The sequence below is a fragment of the Quercus robur genome, chromosome 11, assembly GCF_932294415.1.
Source record: "Quercus robur chromosome 11, dhQueRobu3.1, whole genome shotgun sequence".
Taxonomy (NCBI): domain Eukaryota; kingdom Viridiplantae; phylum Streptophyta; class Magnoliopsida; order Fagales; family Fagaceae; genus Quercus; species Quercus robur.
This window is the reverse complement of record NC_065544.1, coordinates 4848330-4862668: the sequence shown is the minus strand read 5'-3', so window position 1 is coordinate 4862668 and position 14339 is coordinate 4848330. Positions and strand designations below refer to the sequence as shown.

Sequence of the window (14339 nt, the reverse complement as noted above, 5' to 3'; positions counted from 1 at the left end):
ATAAAACTTTTAATGTCCTCTGTATAGCCATCTCTATTTTATTTCTTACTCCTCTTTACCACCATTTTATTTTCCAAATAACAGTTATTAATTGACATTTGATTTCATTTCTTTTTTTCTTCCTTCATTTATTCTTTATTACTTTGTATGTTCCCTTGCTAGTTGTAAATTTTATGGTTATTAATAAGAAATTGATATCATGAATGGCTTAAATAGTTATAGATGTAGTTATGTTAGTGGTATGTCAAAGGTTTTTTTTTTTTTTAATGGAGGATGTGGCTGAATTTAAATGTTAAATAAAATGATATGAGAAAAAAAATAAAAATAAAATACATAACAATAAACACTAACTTATCCAAATAATTCTATGTAATATAATAATAGTACATTCTTATATACTATTTTTAATTATTTATAATGCAATATGATAATATTTAACAATCAAAGTCATAAAATAAAAATAAAAATAAAATAAAATAACTTAAAACACAAAACTAAATCCCATCAACCAAAATAGAGTTCTAAAGAATACAAAACTTTATCAAGATAAAATAGAGATGCAAGAAAAATAAAAATAAAAATCCACCAAAAAATTGACGGAGAAAGAGTGGGAAATAACCACCTTTTTGTGAGAGAAAATTATGTAAAGAATGGAAGAGTGAATGACAAATTTATATTAAGAGGATGATAATAAAGAGAAACAAAATAAATGAAGATAAAAGGAAAGAGGAAGAGTGATATCAAGGTAGAATGTTTGGGGAGATGAAAAGGTAAAGAGAAGAAGAAAGGTTGGAGAAAGTGTAAATGTTGAACAAAATGAGTACAATTTGATGAGCACAATTAAAAATTACATTTTTTATTTTTTAAAACAAAAAGAGAGAGAGAGAGAGAGAGAGAGAGAGAGAGAGAGAGAATATAAATAATTTAATGATAAGGAGGATGTGGTTGAATTTCAATATTGAGTAAAATAGAAGAGAAGAAAAAAATAAAAAAAATTAAAATATATAACAATAAACACTAAATTATCCAAATTATGGTATATAATGGAATACTATTTTATTTTTATCTACTATCTTTAATTTTTTATAATGTAATCGGATAAAATTTAACAATCAAATAGCAAAATAATAATAATAATAACTTAAAACATGAAACTAAATCGTATCAACCTAGATTAGAATTCTAAAAAACACAAAAATTTATCAACCTAAGGCGGAGATGCAATAAAAAATAAAAATCCACTAAAACATTGAGAGAGAGAGAGAGAGAGAGAGAGAGAGAGAGAGGGAGAACCTTTTTGTGAGAGAAAACTATGTAAAGAATGAAAAAGAGTGACAAATTTATAGTAAGAGAGAAGAGATAAGAAGAGACAAATAAAGGAAGATGAAGGGAAAGATGAATAGCAATATTAAAATAGAGGGTCGTGGGGAGATGAAAAGGTAAAGTTAAAAAAAGTATAAATATTTAAAAAATAAGTGAATGTAAAAAAAATTATAAGAAAATTGGAAATAAAAAAGAAATATATATAGATGTTAAAATCAACAAAAATGAATATGTAAAGTCAATAATCTATTTATATATATGTAAAAAAATATGAATAAATAATAAATAATAATTATGTGGCGAATGACGTGACAATAAGGTGGCACAACAGAAGTTCAACAGCAATAAATGTCATACTTTAACTTTTAGTAATATATAGATTTGTATATTTGTTGTATTTTAAAATTGCTACGGACAATCCAACATGTTCCATTGTTATATTTTTTTTTTCCCCCCTCAAAACAAGAAAAGAACAGAATTTTTCCTTTTCTAAACGAGCAAGAAAATTTCTCTAAACAAAACACAATTACAATCAAGTCTAAGTAGCTCATAAACTAGTGAAAAAACATGCAAAGCAAGCAAAAAAGAGTTACAACTCTCTTAGCAAAGCAACAAGCCTCTTGACCAAAACCACTAAATCAAACTTGAGATGCATAATTAGAAGCAACATTTTCCATCCCATATATAAAGGAGAAAATGGGCCAAAAAACCATATAAGTTAACCTTGTCATTAGTTCAATCTTACTATTTTTTTTTTCTATACTTTTTTTGTTTAGATGATAAATAGTGGGAGTAAGAAAAATAATATTCAAACCACATGTACGGAGCACAAAAGAATGCCATAACAATTGAGCTATCACTTAAGATACCAGTTATATTCTTTTTCTTTTATTATTTTTAATTCTCGTACAACCATTCCCTCCCATCTAAAAAAAGCTCTACATTACCAAATAAATAATAACTAATTCACTTTTGATAATTCAATAATGTAAGGTTGAATTTAATCAACCATGTGTTGGCTTTATTCCATGACAAATTTGCTTGTAATATAGCACTTAGAAACCTTGTATTTAGGTGAGAATCATGTAAGGGTAGTGTGTGAGAGAGTGTGAAGAAATGCTCAAGACAGTGCAGTGAAGCAGAGACTCGCGGCTAGGACTCGCGGGTGGCTCGCGGCTTGCAAGCCGCCAAAAGTTGCTCACGTGCAGAGCATGCAGGGGAGCTGAACAGTCACGCCACCTGGAGCACTACACGACAAAAATCCAGACTGGCCATTAAGTTAGCTCGCGACTTAAACTCGCGACTCAGTCAAGTCGCGAGGTCAAGTCGCCAGCCAGCCCTGTTTTTTGGAAAAAACTGACTCTTCGTATTCCATTCTCACACCAATATAAATACCCCTCATTCCCACAAGATATGGGTGGCTATTCAGAAAGAAAAACCCTAAGAGAGGTTTCTTCAAAACACCCACCCAATTAGAGAGAGCTACTCATTCTTAGAGAGAAACCTTTGTAGTCTCTTCTCATTCCCTCTCTCATTGTCATACCTATTGAGAGGAGATTTCTATCCAAACACTACCCACACCCAATCAGAGTGTTGAGTGTTTTTGGAGCTTTGGGAAGCATTGGAAGATGCCAAAGATGGCGGATGCTACGGTCTAGTAGCGGAATCCGGTAAGCTAGAAAAGAAAAAGGTTCGGCGCAACCTCGTTGAAGCAAGAAGCTTGGAGGGCTTAGGTACATCGGGTAGATTAGGCTTGGAGGGTCTATTGCTGTTCATGTATCCCAACTACATTTTGTAGTGGATTATTGACCGCTTGGAGGGCGGCGGAGAGGTTTTACGCCGAGGGCTTCGGTTTCCTCTTCGATAACACATCGCGTGTTGTCTTTGTGTTTGCATCTTCCTTCCTCTCTATCTTTGCCTTTATTTTATCTGCTGTGGTTTTATTTTGTTATGGCTTAGATAGTTGTTTAACCAATTTCATATTATAGCATGTGTTAAGTTTCCGCACACTTGTTGTTTGACATATTGCTTGATTTGGTTAAGTTGTATTTTGGGGGTCTAAACGTTCAAAGATGTTTTGTACACGTTTTTGAACTTTCAATTGGTATCAGAGCGGGTACACTTGTTGTGGTTTAAATACCTAAGTGTGATCCTTGACCCCTTGTGTTTATTTGCCATGGATTGTGCTTTGTATGACTCTTTGCATGATTTGGTTGGTGATGAATGTAACATGCCACATGTTTGTGAAAATGCCTCTATGAGTGTTAATCCTCATAAGTGTGATGACATGTTATTTGAATCTATGGGTGTTGTTGACAAACTCTTGAAGAAAAATGCTAAGAAGTTTCAAAAGAATTTGAGCAAGTTATTTTGTGAAAAGGATGATTTGATTGCTAAGCTCGATGAATCCAAAAAATTGGTTGAGAAATATAAAAAACTTGCTGAAATTTCTCATGAAAAGCTGAAAGAGTTTGAATGTTTGAATATGGACTTGGATGCTAAACTTGTTTTGTCTAACAAACTTGTTGATGATCTTAAATGTGAAAATGAATCTCTTAAGATGCATGCCAAGTGTTTGATTGCTGAACCTATTGTTAAAAAGGATGAAAATATTTGTTGCAATCATGTTATAGTACCCGATTTTGTGTCTAGTGTGTGTTCTACCTTAAAGGACAAATTGGTGTACATTCCTCCACATAAGAGAAATCAAAAGGTGGAGAAAAAGGCTGTTAAGTCAAAACCTCCGTTTAGGTCTCAACCTAAGGTTTTGAATGGATCTAAATTTGTTCCAACTTGCCACCATTGCGGTGTGATCGGTCATATAAGACCTCAATGCTCCAAGTTGAAAAGGGAACAAAACAATGTTGCTAGATCTCTTTCTAAAAAGCCTAGTAGACCTAAATGCATTGTTTGCCACCATTGTGGTGCCTTTGGTCATCTAAGACCTCAATGCTCTAAGTTTCATGCTTTTAAAAGAATCAAAAGAAAAGAGAAACTTGAACTTTTTGGAAGTGCTAAAAAGAGTAAACCGGTTTTGAGTGAAAATAGCATATTGTTAAAGAAAATGTTTAATGCTCTTAACTCCTTGACTATGTGCATCTCCGGTTCTCATTCTTCCAACCCTCGTCTCACTTCTCCTGAGACACTCATTCCAAACAATCGTTCCGTTTGGATGAAGAAGGGTTCCTATGGTTGAGCTTTTGCTCTTTTGGTCCTTGATCTAATTCTTTCGATCTTTGTAGGACCCTTCATGCATTTTGTGCATCTTGCATCTATTTATATGCATTGTTTTGTTTTTTATCTTACTTTTATTTTTCAGTTTTGTGTGAGTAAAAAATCCAAAACCACATAAAAAGTAAAAAATTCAAAAAGTTTGATCGTATATGTTTGAGCACATATCACATGTGAGTTTGGCCTTGTACCTTTGTACAAATGGCTTTGTGCATTTTCGAGCTTAGCTTGTTATTTTTGCACTTATATCTTTGTGGGAAAAATCTTGACATCTTTGTGTGATTGTTGTAAATCGATCTTCAAGCTTGTCATGAATGATTAGTCAATAGTCATGTTGGTCTTGATACATGCGTAGACTTGTGCTTATATCTCTTCCCACTCTTTTATTTTTATTGCTTAAAGAGCTCAATAAATGTAAATCTCAAAATGAAAAGAGATAATGAGTTGCAAAAGCCGTCGCACATACTAGTATTTGACTAGGAAAAAGGGAAAGCGACTTAAATGAGATTGTATGATGCCTAAAAAGCCAAAGGCTTGTTCATCAAATTGAAATATCACAAATTTCAGGCATCGATCTCAAAATGAGATGTTTTGATTCAAAATGATCAAATGTTATGAATTGTAAAGAAGCCAAATGAAAAGCTTCATCATATGTAATCATTTTCTTGTGGGAGGTCATATATGCTCATTTCTATAATTGAGATAGACCACTTGACTTAGCACTAGTTGTGTATGACTTGATTGAATTGATCATTGAAGCTTCACTCTAGACTAAGGACTATTCCACATTTGATACACACACACAACACACATGCCTAATGTTCAATGAATGTCTTATTCATTTGTTAGATTGTACTTGTCTAAATGTGATGTGTGTGTGCTCAATCTTATATGGATTAATCCAAAAAGATTTTTGATCATTTTATATGTTTTTGGAAGTGATTTTTATCACTTTTTGTGTTTATGTTTAGTGCTTACTTTGTTTTTCAATGTTTAAACATGTTCTGAATTGAAAAACAGGTGTCAGAGTTTTTCGCAGCTCAACTGGCGACTCGCCAGTCGCGAAACCCCAGTCGCGAGTTCATCCAGAAGCTTTTGGCGGCTCACTCGCGGCTTGCTCGCGGCTAACTCGCGACTCGCGAAAATTTTCGCGACTGAAACTCGCGGCTCGCGGCTGAAACTCGCGGCTCGCGGCTTGCTCGCGACTGAACCTTGCGACTCGCCCAGTCGCGAATCGCCCAGAAACAACTTTTTAATGGGCTTTTTGTGGGAAACTTGTTTTAAACCTCTCCCATCCTCTCAAAAACCCCTCTTTCAATATTTTTACATCAAAATCCAACCAATTTGAATGGTTTTTCATTCCTTTAACATTTCTAAGGTAATTATAAATTCTTTTCATTATTTTTGATCCTTGGATTATGTTTTGGAGAGTTTTGTGCTCTTGGTTGGGATTTTTATCATAGGGGTTGGGAAAACTTAATTTTTGTCAAATTTTTTTTCATGGGATTGGTTTATTTTGTTGATTTGCATTGGATGTTGGCCCCTTGTGGCAATTAGAACATGTATTAAGGGTGAATTTCATGATGTTCATGCATTGTTTCACATTATTGTTCATAGTGTGCATGCTAGGTGTCTGATAATATGTCTCTTAGGCATTTTCTCGCTTATTTGGACTCCGATGAGTACCAAACTTTGGGGTTTCTCATGTTTCCTCATTAGGAACATGTTTGGTTCATTGGTTGTGTATTTAACACACCTTACCCCACATGTGCATTTTTCATGCATTGGTCATGCATTGCACTTAGCCACCTCTTGCACACACCTTTGCTACCCTTGTCATGCATTGGTCTTGACCTTGCTGTTTCATCCTAGCTTGTCATGTCTACCTTATGCTTTATAGCATGTTACTTTGTCTTAGGTTTGAGCTTCATTTTCTCATTCATCTCACATCCCTCATGCATCATTATCATTGTTCATTACTTCATCTCTTGCCCTCGTTTCTTCTTGACCCTTTGTCTATTCCTGACAAAAAGGGGGAGAGTATACTCTAGAGAATGTTTCGGAGTATTTTTTCATTTCTATATGACTCTTGTGCACATCCTTAGGGGGAGAAATTCTATTTCTCATGCACATTTGTAGGGGGAGAGATATCACATAGGGGAGATGCATATACCAAGGGGGAGAAGACATTGTGTTAACTAGAAAACCTTGTTCTATTTGTTTTCTTGTTGGCTTTATGGTGCTTTGAGTTATGCTTTGTTGTTCTCATTGCATCATGTTTGTGCTTTGGACATGCATATATCCCTATGCTATTATGCTTCATTGAATGCATGTTCAGATGATCATTTGCTTTGCTATGTGATCATTATAGCCATTTTTATACTTGTTATATTATACTTGTTCTTTATTACTTGCTTTACCTTGAGGGTCTAATGTGTTTTGTGCAAGTGTTTCAGGATACAAGTATATATATGTTCCAAGTGCGTCACAGCTTCTCATCACTTTGAAGGGGAGAAATTTTAAGCACTTTTAGTTTATATTGTTTAAGTTTTTATTCAATATAATGTGTTTGTACCCATGTGCTTTTGTAAGCTTTTAGGGTTATTGTTTTATGCATAGTTTGTAGGCTTTATGGTATGTACCTTGCTTAATGCAGCATTTATGCTATGTTGAAATCAGTACTTTAATCTAAATGTTCTGCATTTTGGTTTATGTACTGTCACTCTTGTGCCCTTGTAGGTAGGATTGTTCCTAGATGCATATGCCTTGTGTGTTATGCATTGGTTGAGTGTTGAGCATACAAGTGTCTTGCCTTGTGCTTGTTAACTTGTATGTCCTTGTGTTCATTCCAAGTGTGAATGAGCACTGTGATCACTACCTTGTGGTGTTCACTTGGTTGATCAAGCCATGATTTGTTTCTTAACTCTATCTTTGCTTGGTCACATTTTGCCTGTTTCATATGCATTTTATGATTTTCTGCTTACAATGATCATGGTGTATTGTTGTGTTTCAGGAGATTCATGTTCAAATTATTCAAGAGCTGCACAGCTGCTAGATTTAGGTGTGAGTGAGTTTTGCCTTTGTTCCCAAACTCACGTTTAAGTCTAGAGTCTGTTTTAGGGTGTTTTGTCATGGAATAGCCAAAGGAGGAGATTGTAAGGTTGAATTTAATCAACCATGTGTTGGCTTTATTCCATGACAAATTTGCTTGTAATATAGCACTTAGAAACCTTGTATTTAGGTGGGAATCATGTAAGGGTAGTGTGTGAGAGAGTGTGAAGAAATGCTCAAGACAGTGCAGTGAAGCAGAGACTCGCGGCTAGGACTCGCGGGTGGCTCGCGGCTTGCAAGCCGCCAAAAGTTGCTCACGTGCAGAGCATGCAGGGGAGCTGAACAGTCACGCCACTTGGAGCACTACACGACAAAAATCCAAACTGACCATTAAGTTAGCTCGCGACTTAAACTCGCGACTCAGTCAAGTCGCGAGGTCAAGTAGCCAGCCAGCCCTGTTTTTTGGAAAAAAATTACTCTTCGTATTTCATTCTCACACCAGTATAAATACCCCTCATTCCCACAAGATGTGGGTGGCTATTCAGAAAGAAAAACCCTAAGAGAGGTTTCTTCAAAACACCCACCTAATTAGAGAGAGCTACTCATTCTTAGAGAGAAACCTTTGTAGTCTCTTCTCATTCCCTCTCTCATTGTCATACCTATTGAGAGGAGATTTCTATCCAAACACTACCCACACCCAATCAGAGTGTTGAGTGTTTTTGGAGCTTTGGGAAGCATTGGAAGATGCCAAAGATGGCGGATGCTACGGTCTAGTAGCGGAATCCGGTAAGCTAGAAAAGAAAAAGATTCGGCGCAACCTCGTTGGAGCAAGAAGCTTGGAGGGCTTAGGTACATCGAGTAGATTAGGCTTGGAGGGTCTATTGCTGTTCATGTATCCCAACTACATTTTCTAGTGGATTATTGACCGCTTGGAGGGCGGCGGAGAGGTTTTACGCCGAGGGCTTCGGTTTCCTCTTCGATAACACATCGCGTGTTGTCTTTGTGTTTGCATCTTCCTTCCTCTCTATCTTTGCCTTTATTTTATCTGCTGTGGTTTTATTTTGTTATGGCTTAGATAGTTGTTTAACCAATTTCATATTATAGCATGTGTTAAGTTTCCGCACACTTGTTGTTTGACATATTGCTTGATTTGGTTAAGTTGTATTTTGGGAGTCTAAACGTTCAAAGGTGTTTTGTACACGTTTTTGAACTTTCAAATAATTACAATGAAAATAAGGAATTTGAGCCGTAAATATTTTTATTAAAAACACTAGTATGTATCAATTGAGCTATAAGGCTCTTGGCAAATAAAAATAATTATGAAATCAAGTCACGAGAAAATCTTGAACATTAGTAATGCAAAATTACCCAAAAAAATCTTGAACATTAGTTATGCAAAATTACCCAAAAAAATCTTGAACATTGTACATCTTTAAAATGAAAAGGAAATAGAAAATAATAATTTAACCATTATTCTATGATCTCCTTATATGTGATCCTAAACTTTCCCTCAATAAGTGAGAAATCTAAGAAGTCTTAAGCTATACCAATGTATAAGTGAGAAATATAATTTAACCATTTAACCATAATCAATTACCAATTTATGCCAAAATCTTAAGCTGATAACTAAAGGGAGAATTCAACATAAATATTATTCTAAGAAGTCTATTACATATTACATATAAACACCAAGTCTTTTTTTTTTTTTTTTTTTTAATAATATACAAAAATATTTATATCTTCTGCACCAGTGAAAACTGAAAAGAATTTGCCTTAAAAATTGGCAAGAAATTGAAATATTGTAAACCAAGTTAGGTATCACTAAAGTGTGTTTACAATAATGGGATGGAGGACCACAATCCCTATCTTCAATTGCCGAAGTTAATTACAACTTGGGTCATCCAACATCTCTACTACTGGAGCAAACTGCAAAGTTGAACAATGAGCAAAGATGAGATCATGAGTGAGAAAGTTTCATAGATCAAATTTTTAATATCGTTACACACTAACCTCGTCATCTTCTTCAAAGTATATTCCATCAACTGCACTGTTCAGCTGAAACACCCACTCGAGATTGTTCCCAAGCAGCTCTTTAAGTTTCCTCGTCTATAATAATAAAAAGAGAAGACATTACAATTTGTCTTAATCAGCAAAAAGCAACTACTTGCAAATTGCAATGAAGTAAAAGCTTAACATTCCCTTATGGGAAGTTTCACTCAAATGAAGGCTCAACAAACTCCTTTCCTATGGCCTATGGACCAAATGACTTCAACCAAAGTGTTAAAATGCATTAAAACTAATGTGGCTCAAATCAAGTGTATTGGCCCTTACATAACATTGGGAGTCACAGACACAAAATTTTACCAGAACCAACTAAAGCTACCAAACTATTGAAAAATATCAACTATTGACAACTATTGGCCTTTATAATCATACATTTCAGACATAATCAGATGGCAAATATTGACCACTATTGGCCTTTATGTCATGCATTTCAGCCATCACTAGCCATTACAAGTATGACATTGATATTACAAATTCATATCGGGCTATCAGTCACCTAAAACCAAGACAAATCAACCATTTTCCAAGGTAACCACCAAATTTTAACTCTAACACTAAAATATGATTTACACCCTTTAAGTTTGGGATCACTATCATTTTGTCCCTCATCGTCTTGCCACTAACCCACCAAAAATTACGTCCTTTTGAATAAAAAGAGAAGAAATTAACCCAAAGCCTAACCCGAACCCAAAAATCAACCCATCCAAACACCTCAGAGCCACCAAATCACCACTATGTATGGCCAGCCTAGCCACAAACTTAAAGGCAAACCCAAGGGAAATCACTGCAACCACCCTGTAATGATGTCATATTTGAGTGGATTAATAGCGAAAATGAGACAGACCATGATGGAAGGGGGCACATTGACATTGATTTCATACTTGAGGGTGTAAATTACAAATTCTCATTGTCAAGGATAGCAACCCCAAACTTACAATGTAGATGGTATTTTAACCTTGATTGTATGTCTCCCACCGTAAAGCATAAGTGTCTAAGGTCATTGATTCATTCTTGTAAAAATACGTGAGTTGTCTCTATCTATTAAAAAATAAAAATAAGAAAGTAAACATCCTTATTCAAGGAAATCAAAAAATGTATAGTTCAATTTGCAAGATATCGTCCTAAAACATACTTAAATTTTCAATATCCCAAAAATGTATTAAGATCTAGCTATCCAGTATGAAATGAATCAAATGACACTAGAGATATGAACTTGTAACTAGTCAACAAAAATTATACATTCAAAATCAAAATCAAAATCATAAATGATTGAGTAGGAATTAACAAGAGATTTCTATTTTTTTTTTTTTTTTTTTTTTGTTTCTAGAGAGAGAGAGAGAGAGGGTAAAGCAACATAGTAGAGTTTTTCAACAATTTTTGTAATTGTAAATAATGTGAACGAGATAATGTTTGGTTTTATGAATGAAGCAAATTTCCTTGACATGAATTTTTTGTATATGCAGATTTATATGTTATATACATGTATCTCTATAAAACCAGCTAGAGTAATAAATACACATCTAATTCGCAGAGTAAAAAATCCATAATCAATGTGATTAAAAGTGACTAAGCAATGATTTTTACTGGTTCTTAAGCAAGTTGCTTAAATTGACCAATAAATGTTGGTGAGTAGGTAAATAGTTCAATAGATCGATGAAAGCCTTGAAATCTGACTAGCCAATAAAAGTGATATTAACAAGGGGCATTGTAAATTTACAAAAAATGCCAGTTAAGCATGGCAGCACAATCATGCATTTAAACAATGACTTAGCAAACTTCAAGAGATACCTTGCAAAGATGGTGTAAAAAGCTATCAGCAAATAACCATGAATCATCCAGTAGTGCGGATACCCATGTTGCTGCACCACCGGTATCTTTATGATCTTTCTCAAGCCCAAATTTCAGTTGATAGTAGATAACCTTAATGAATTGCATAGAATTCTATAAGTTGTCAGAGCTCAGTATTAAACTAACAACAAAAATAGGACAATTACATTTATTGAGGGTTATTCAGTATTAAATGCAGAAAGAAAGAGGCATGTAGCCAATTAGTTGGCACTTCTTAGTGTTTCCAACTGAGAAATCCATAATTCAAATCCCTCTACTCCCAAATATCAATGCATCAAAAATTTTAATTTGGCAAATCAAACATACTAGGAAATTCTATGCAAGTTAACTACAGATGTTGCAAATACAGTCACAACCCAATAAGCCAACTAAGCTTATTTCATGCCCAATATCATAGTTAAATACTTCAATTTATAAGGGGCTACATAAGAATTAAAGCCTTCAGCAAGAAGAGGACTTCAAAGAAGTAAATAAAATAAAAACTTTCGATAACAGAAATATATAACAAAAGGCCAACTGAAACTGATTAGGCTTTTGAAAATTAGGGCAGACCATCAAACAACCTTACCCTTTCTTATTTAGTAACAAAGGAACAAGGTCCTATAGTCTATCAAACAAAATGGCCCCACATTGAGCACAATGATGAAACGAAAAACAAATCACAAAAAGAAAATAATTGATGACCGAAGGCTTTGTTGCGTTGACTTGCATCTTGCATATGCCTTAATAGACATCTCAAGCTTAGTGGCGGCTCTAGGATTTGTTTCAGGGGGTATTAAAATACTCTAATTAAACTCAAAATTTTATAAAAAAAGAACTTGAATATATCAAGTTATTGACATATCAAAAAAAAAAACACAAATACATGAAATTTTACAATTTCCTTCTACAGGTTTTCATATTTTGAAATCCTTACATGATAGTTAATTATCAATTGTCATTATCTATTATCAAGGTGGGTAGGTGTGACAAGTTTGTATAATGTTTTTATTTGTATGCAGTAATCATTATCTATTTTTCATTCTTTTATAAAAATATTTTAAACTAAATGACAAAACTCAACCCATTAGCAATGCATTAGTTGTTGACCCACACAACCACACTCATCCATACATATAAATAATACACTAAGTGTCTACTTAACGAATCAAATACTTAAACAATCAGTCAATCACTATCTTTACTATTTTTTTTCATGAATCTAACTTTATAATAATAAGTTATTGTAACATAATAACAATAACAATACATACACACAAATGTAACAAACGTTTTGTATTTCCTAATTATTAAATTATATAAAGTTATATTATATTTATACTATACACGTACACATTTACAAACACCAAAATTCATACAAATAACATTATAACAAAAAAAGGATTGAAAAATAATGCACACAATCAGTATCAAACAAACACACACAGTTCGGATGGTCAAATCTCTGTTATTTGGTTTTGGGTTGGGCTAATATGTGATCAGGATATACAAGATTTAAGTTAAGGTGTGCAAAAGTATTTTCAAGAGCAAATTAAACTAGTAAATAAATGTTCCATATATAGATAATTTTTTTCCCAATACCCCTTGAACAACATGTAGAACCGCCCCAACCCAAGCTATCACTACTCTGCATTCAATTAGATAGCAAAATAGGCAAAAGTCTTGTAGCTCAACAAACACCTCCTAGTATTTTAAATGAAAACATCCAAGGTTCAAATATCCTTCCCCATTGTCACTATTGAATTAATAAAAAATAAAAAATTTGAATTTTCCTTTTATTTACCAAAATAATAATAATTATTATAATTTAACAAACTTTCCTTTCATTTACCAAAAATAATAATAATAATAATTTTTTAAAGAATAGTTGAGTCCTTGTATGAAAAGGCTGCAAAAAAATAGACATATACATTTTAACAAAAATAAAATCCTCTCAACATTTAAAAAAAAAAAAAAAATCTAATTATTAAATCTAAACCACATTGGACTCCAAGCAATATCATAATAATATGTTACCTATATAGCTACATACAACCATGATATCACCTATGAATTATTTCAGAAACATGTAAAATTTTCTACAATAAATAGATATTAGCAAATTCCACAAAATAGCAACAAAGAATATGTTCAAGTCACCTCCAACAAAGATTATGTCGTTCTAATTCTAACAATGATAGTGTCTCTATTCGATGACCAATGCCACAATTACTATAATGCTGTTTGCAATATCAAATAGCAAAATGATGCAAGACAGCCTAGGCTTCACCACCTAAGGGTTGTTTGGAATCACACACCAAACACATATGCAATTTACATGAATGAATATCATTATTCAAAAAAGGTCTCAATAGTCTGCCTCCAAAATAAATCATCTGGAGCTTTTATAGAGCTTCTAGGAAAAAAAGACATAAAAATAAACATCCATGAAACAAATCCTAAGAAAACTCAAATACTAATCCAGATACTAAACTAATCCCTACCTAAGAATATGAAATTTAATCTCTATCATAACTCAAACGGATTGATGTCCCATGATAAAAAAGCACTAAAATAACCTCGAGTCAAAATACCAAACTTTTAAGAAAAGTCTTTTGTATGATAGATCACTCAAAAGAAAAGGTTTGAGTTCCAACCACATTTGTTCAGCTGAATGACAAAAGCTGAGGAAATTCGGCAATTTGCACCATCAAAACCACAACTTTGGCCCTAGAGCATAAAGTGCCGTAGAATTCCTATGCAAAGTAACAAGAAACTACATGGATTTGAGGTATTTTTAAATCAATTAATATTCCACACATGTTTTTGAAAATGAAGTTCTG

The 14339-nt window shown here is 33.6% G+C and overlaps 2 protein-coding genes and 1 pseudogene across 13 annotated transcripts in view; 1 reads left to right on the top strand and 2 right to left on the bottom strand.

Moving 5' to 3' along the window:
* The window catches only part of LOC126707074 (putative disease resistance protein RGA1), a 134053-nt gene that overhangs the window by 4982 nt on the left and 114732 nt on the right, over nt 1-14339 (top strand). The gene's annotated exons all lie outside the window — the stretch shown is intronic.
* Nucleotides 1-14339, bottom strand: part of LOC126707079 (uncharacterized) — a 71103-nt pseudogene that overhangs the window by 45134 nt on the left and 11630 nt on the right.
* LOC126707076 (uncharacterized) overlaps nt 9357-14339 on the bottom strand; it is an 88847-nt gene continuing 83864 nt past the window's right edge. For 3 of the 6 annotated variants that reach the window (XM_050406684.1, XM_050406678.1, XM_050406676.1), the window contains 2 exons: nt 9616-9711; nt 9357-9531 (listed from right to left, as the gene is read on the bottom strand). In XM_050406684.1, the coding sequence (XP_050262641.1) occupies nt 9487-9531; nt 9616-9711 (141 nt within the window). In that variant the 3' untranslated portion in view covers nt 9357-9486. Of the gene's footprint in view, nt 9532-9615; nt 9712-10604; nt 10708-11457; nt 11590-14339 lie in introns of those variants that run through there. The other 3 variants (XM_050406680.1, XR_007648803.1, XM_050406675.1) reach the window with 3 other exon arrangements.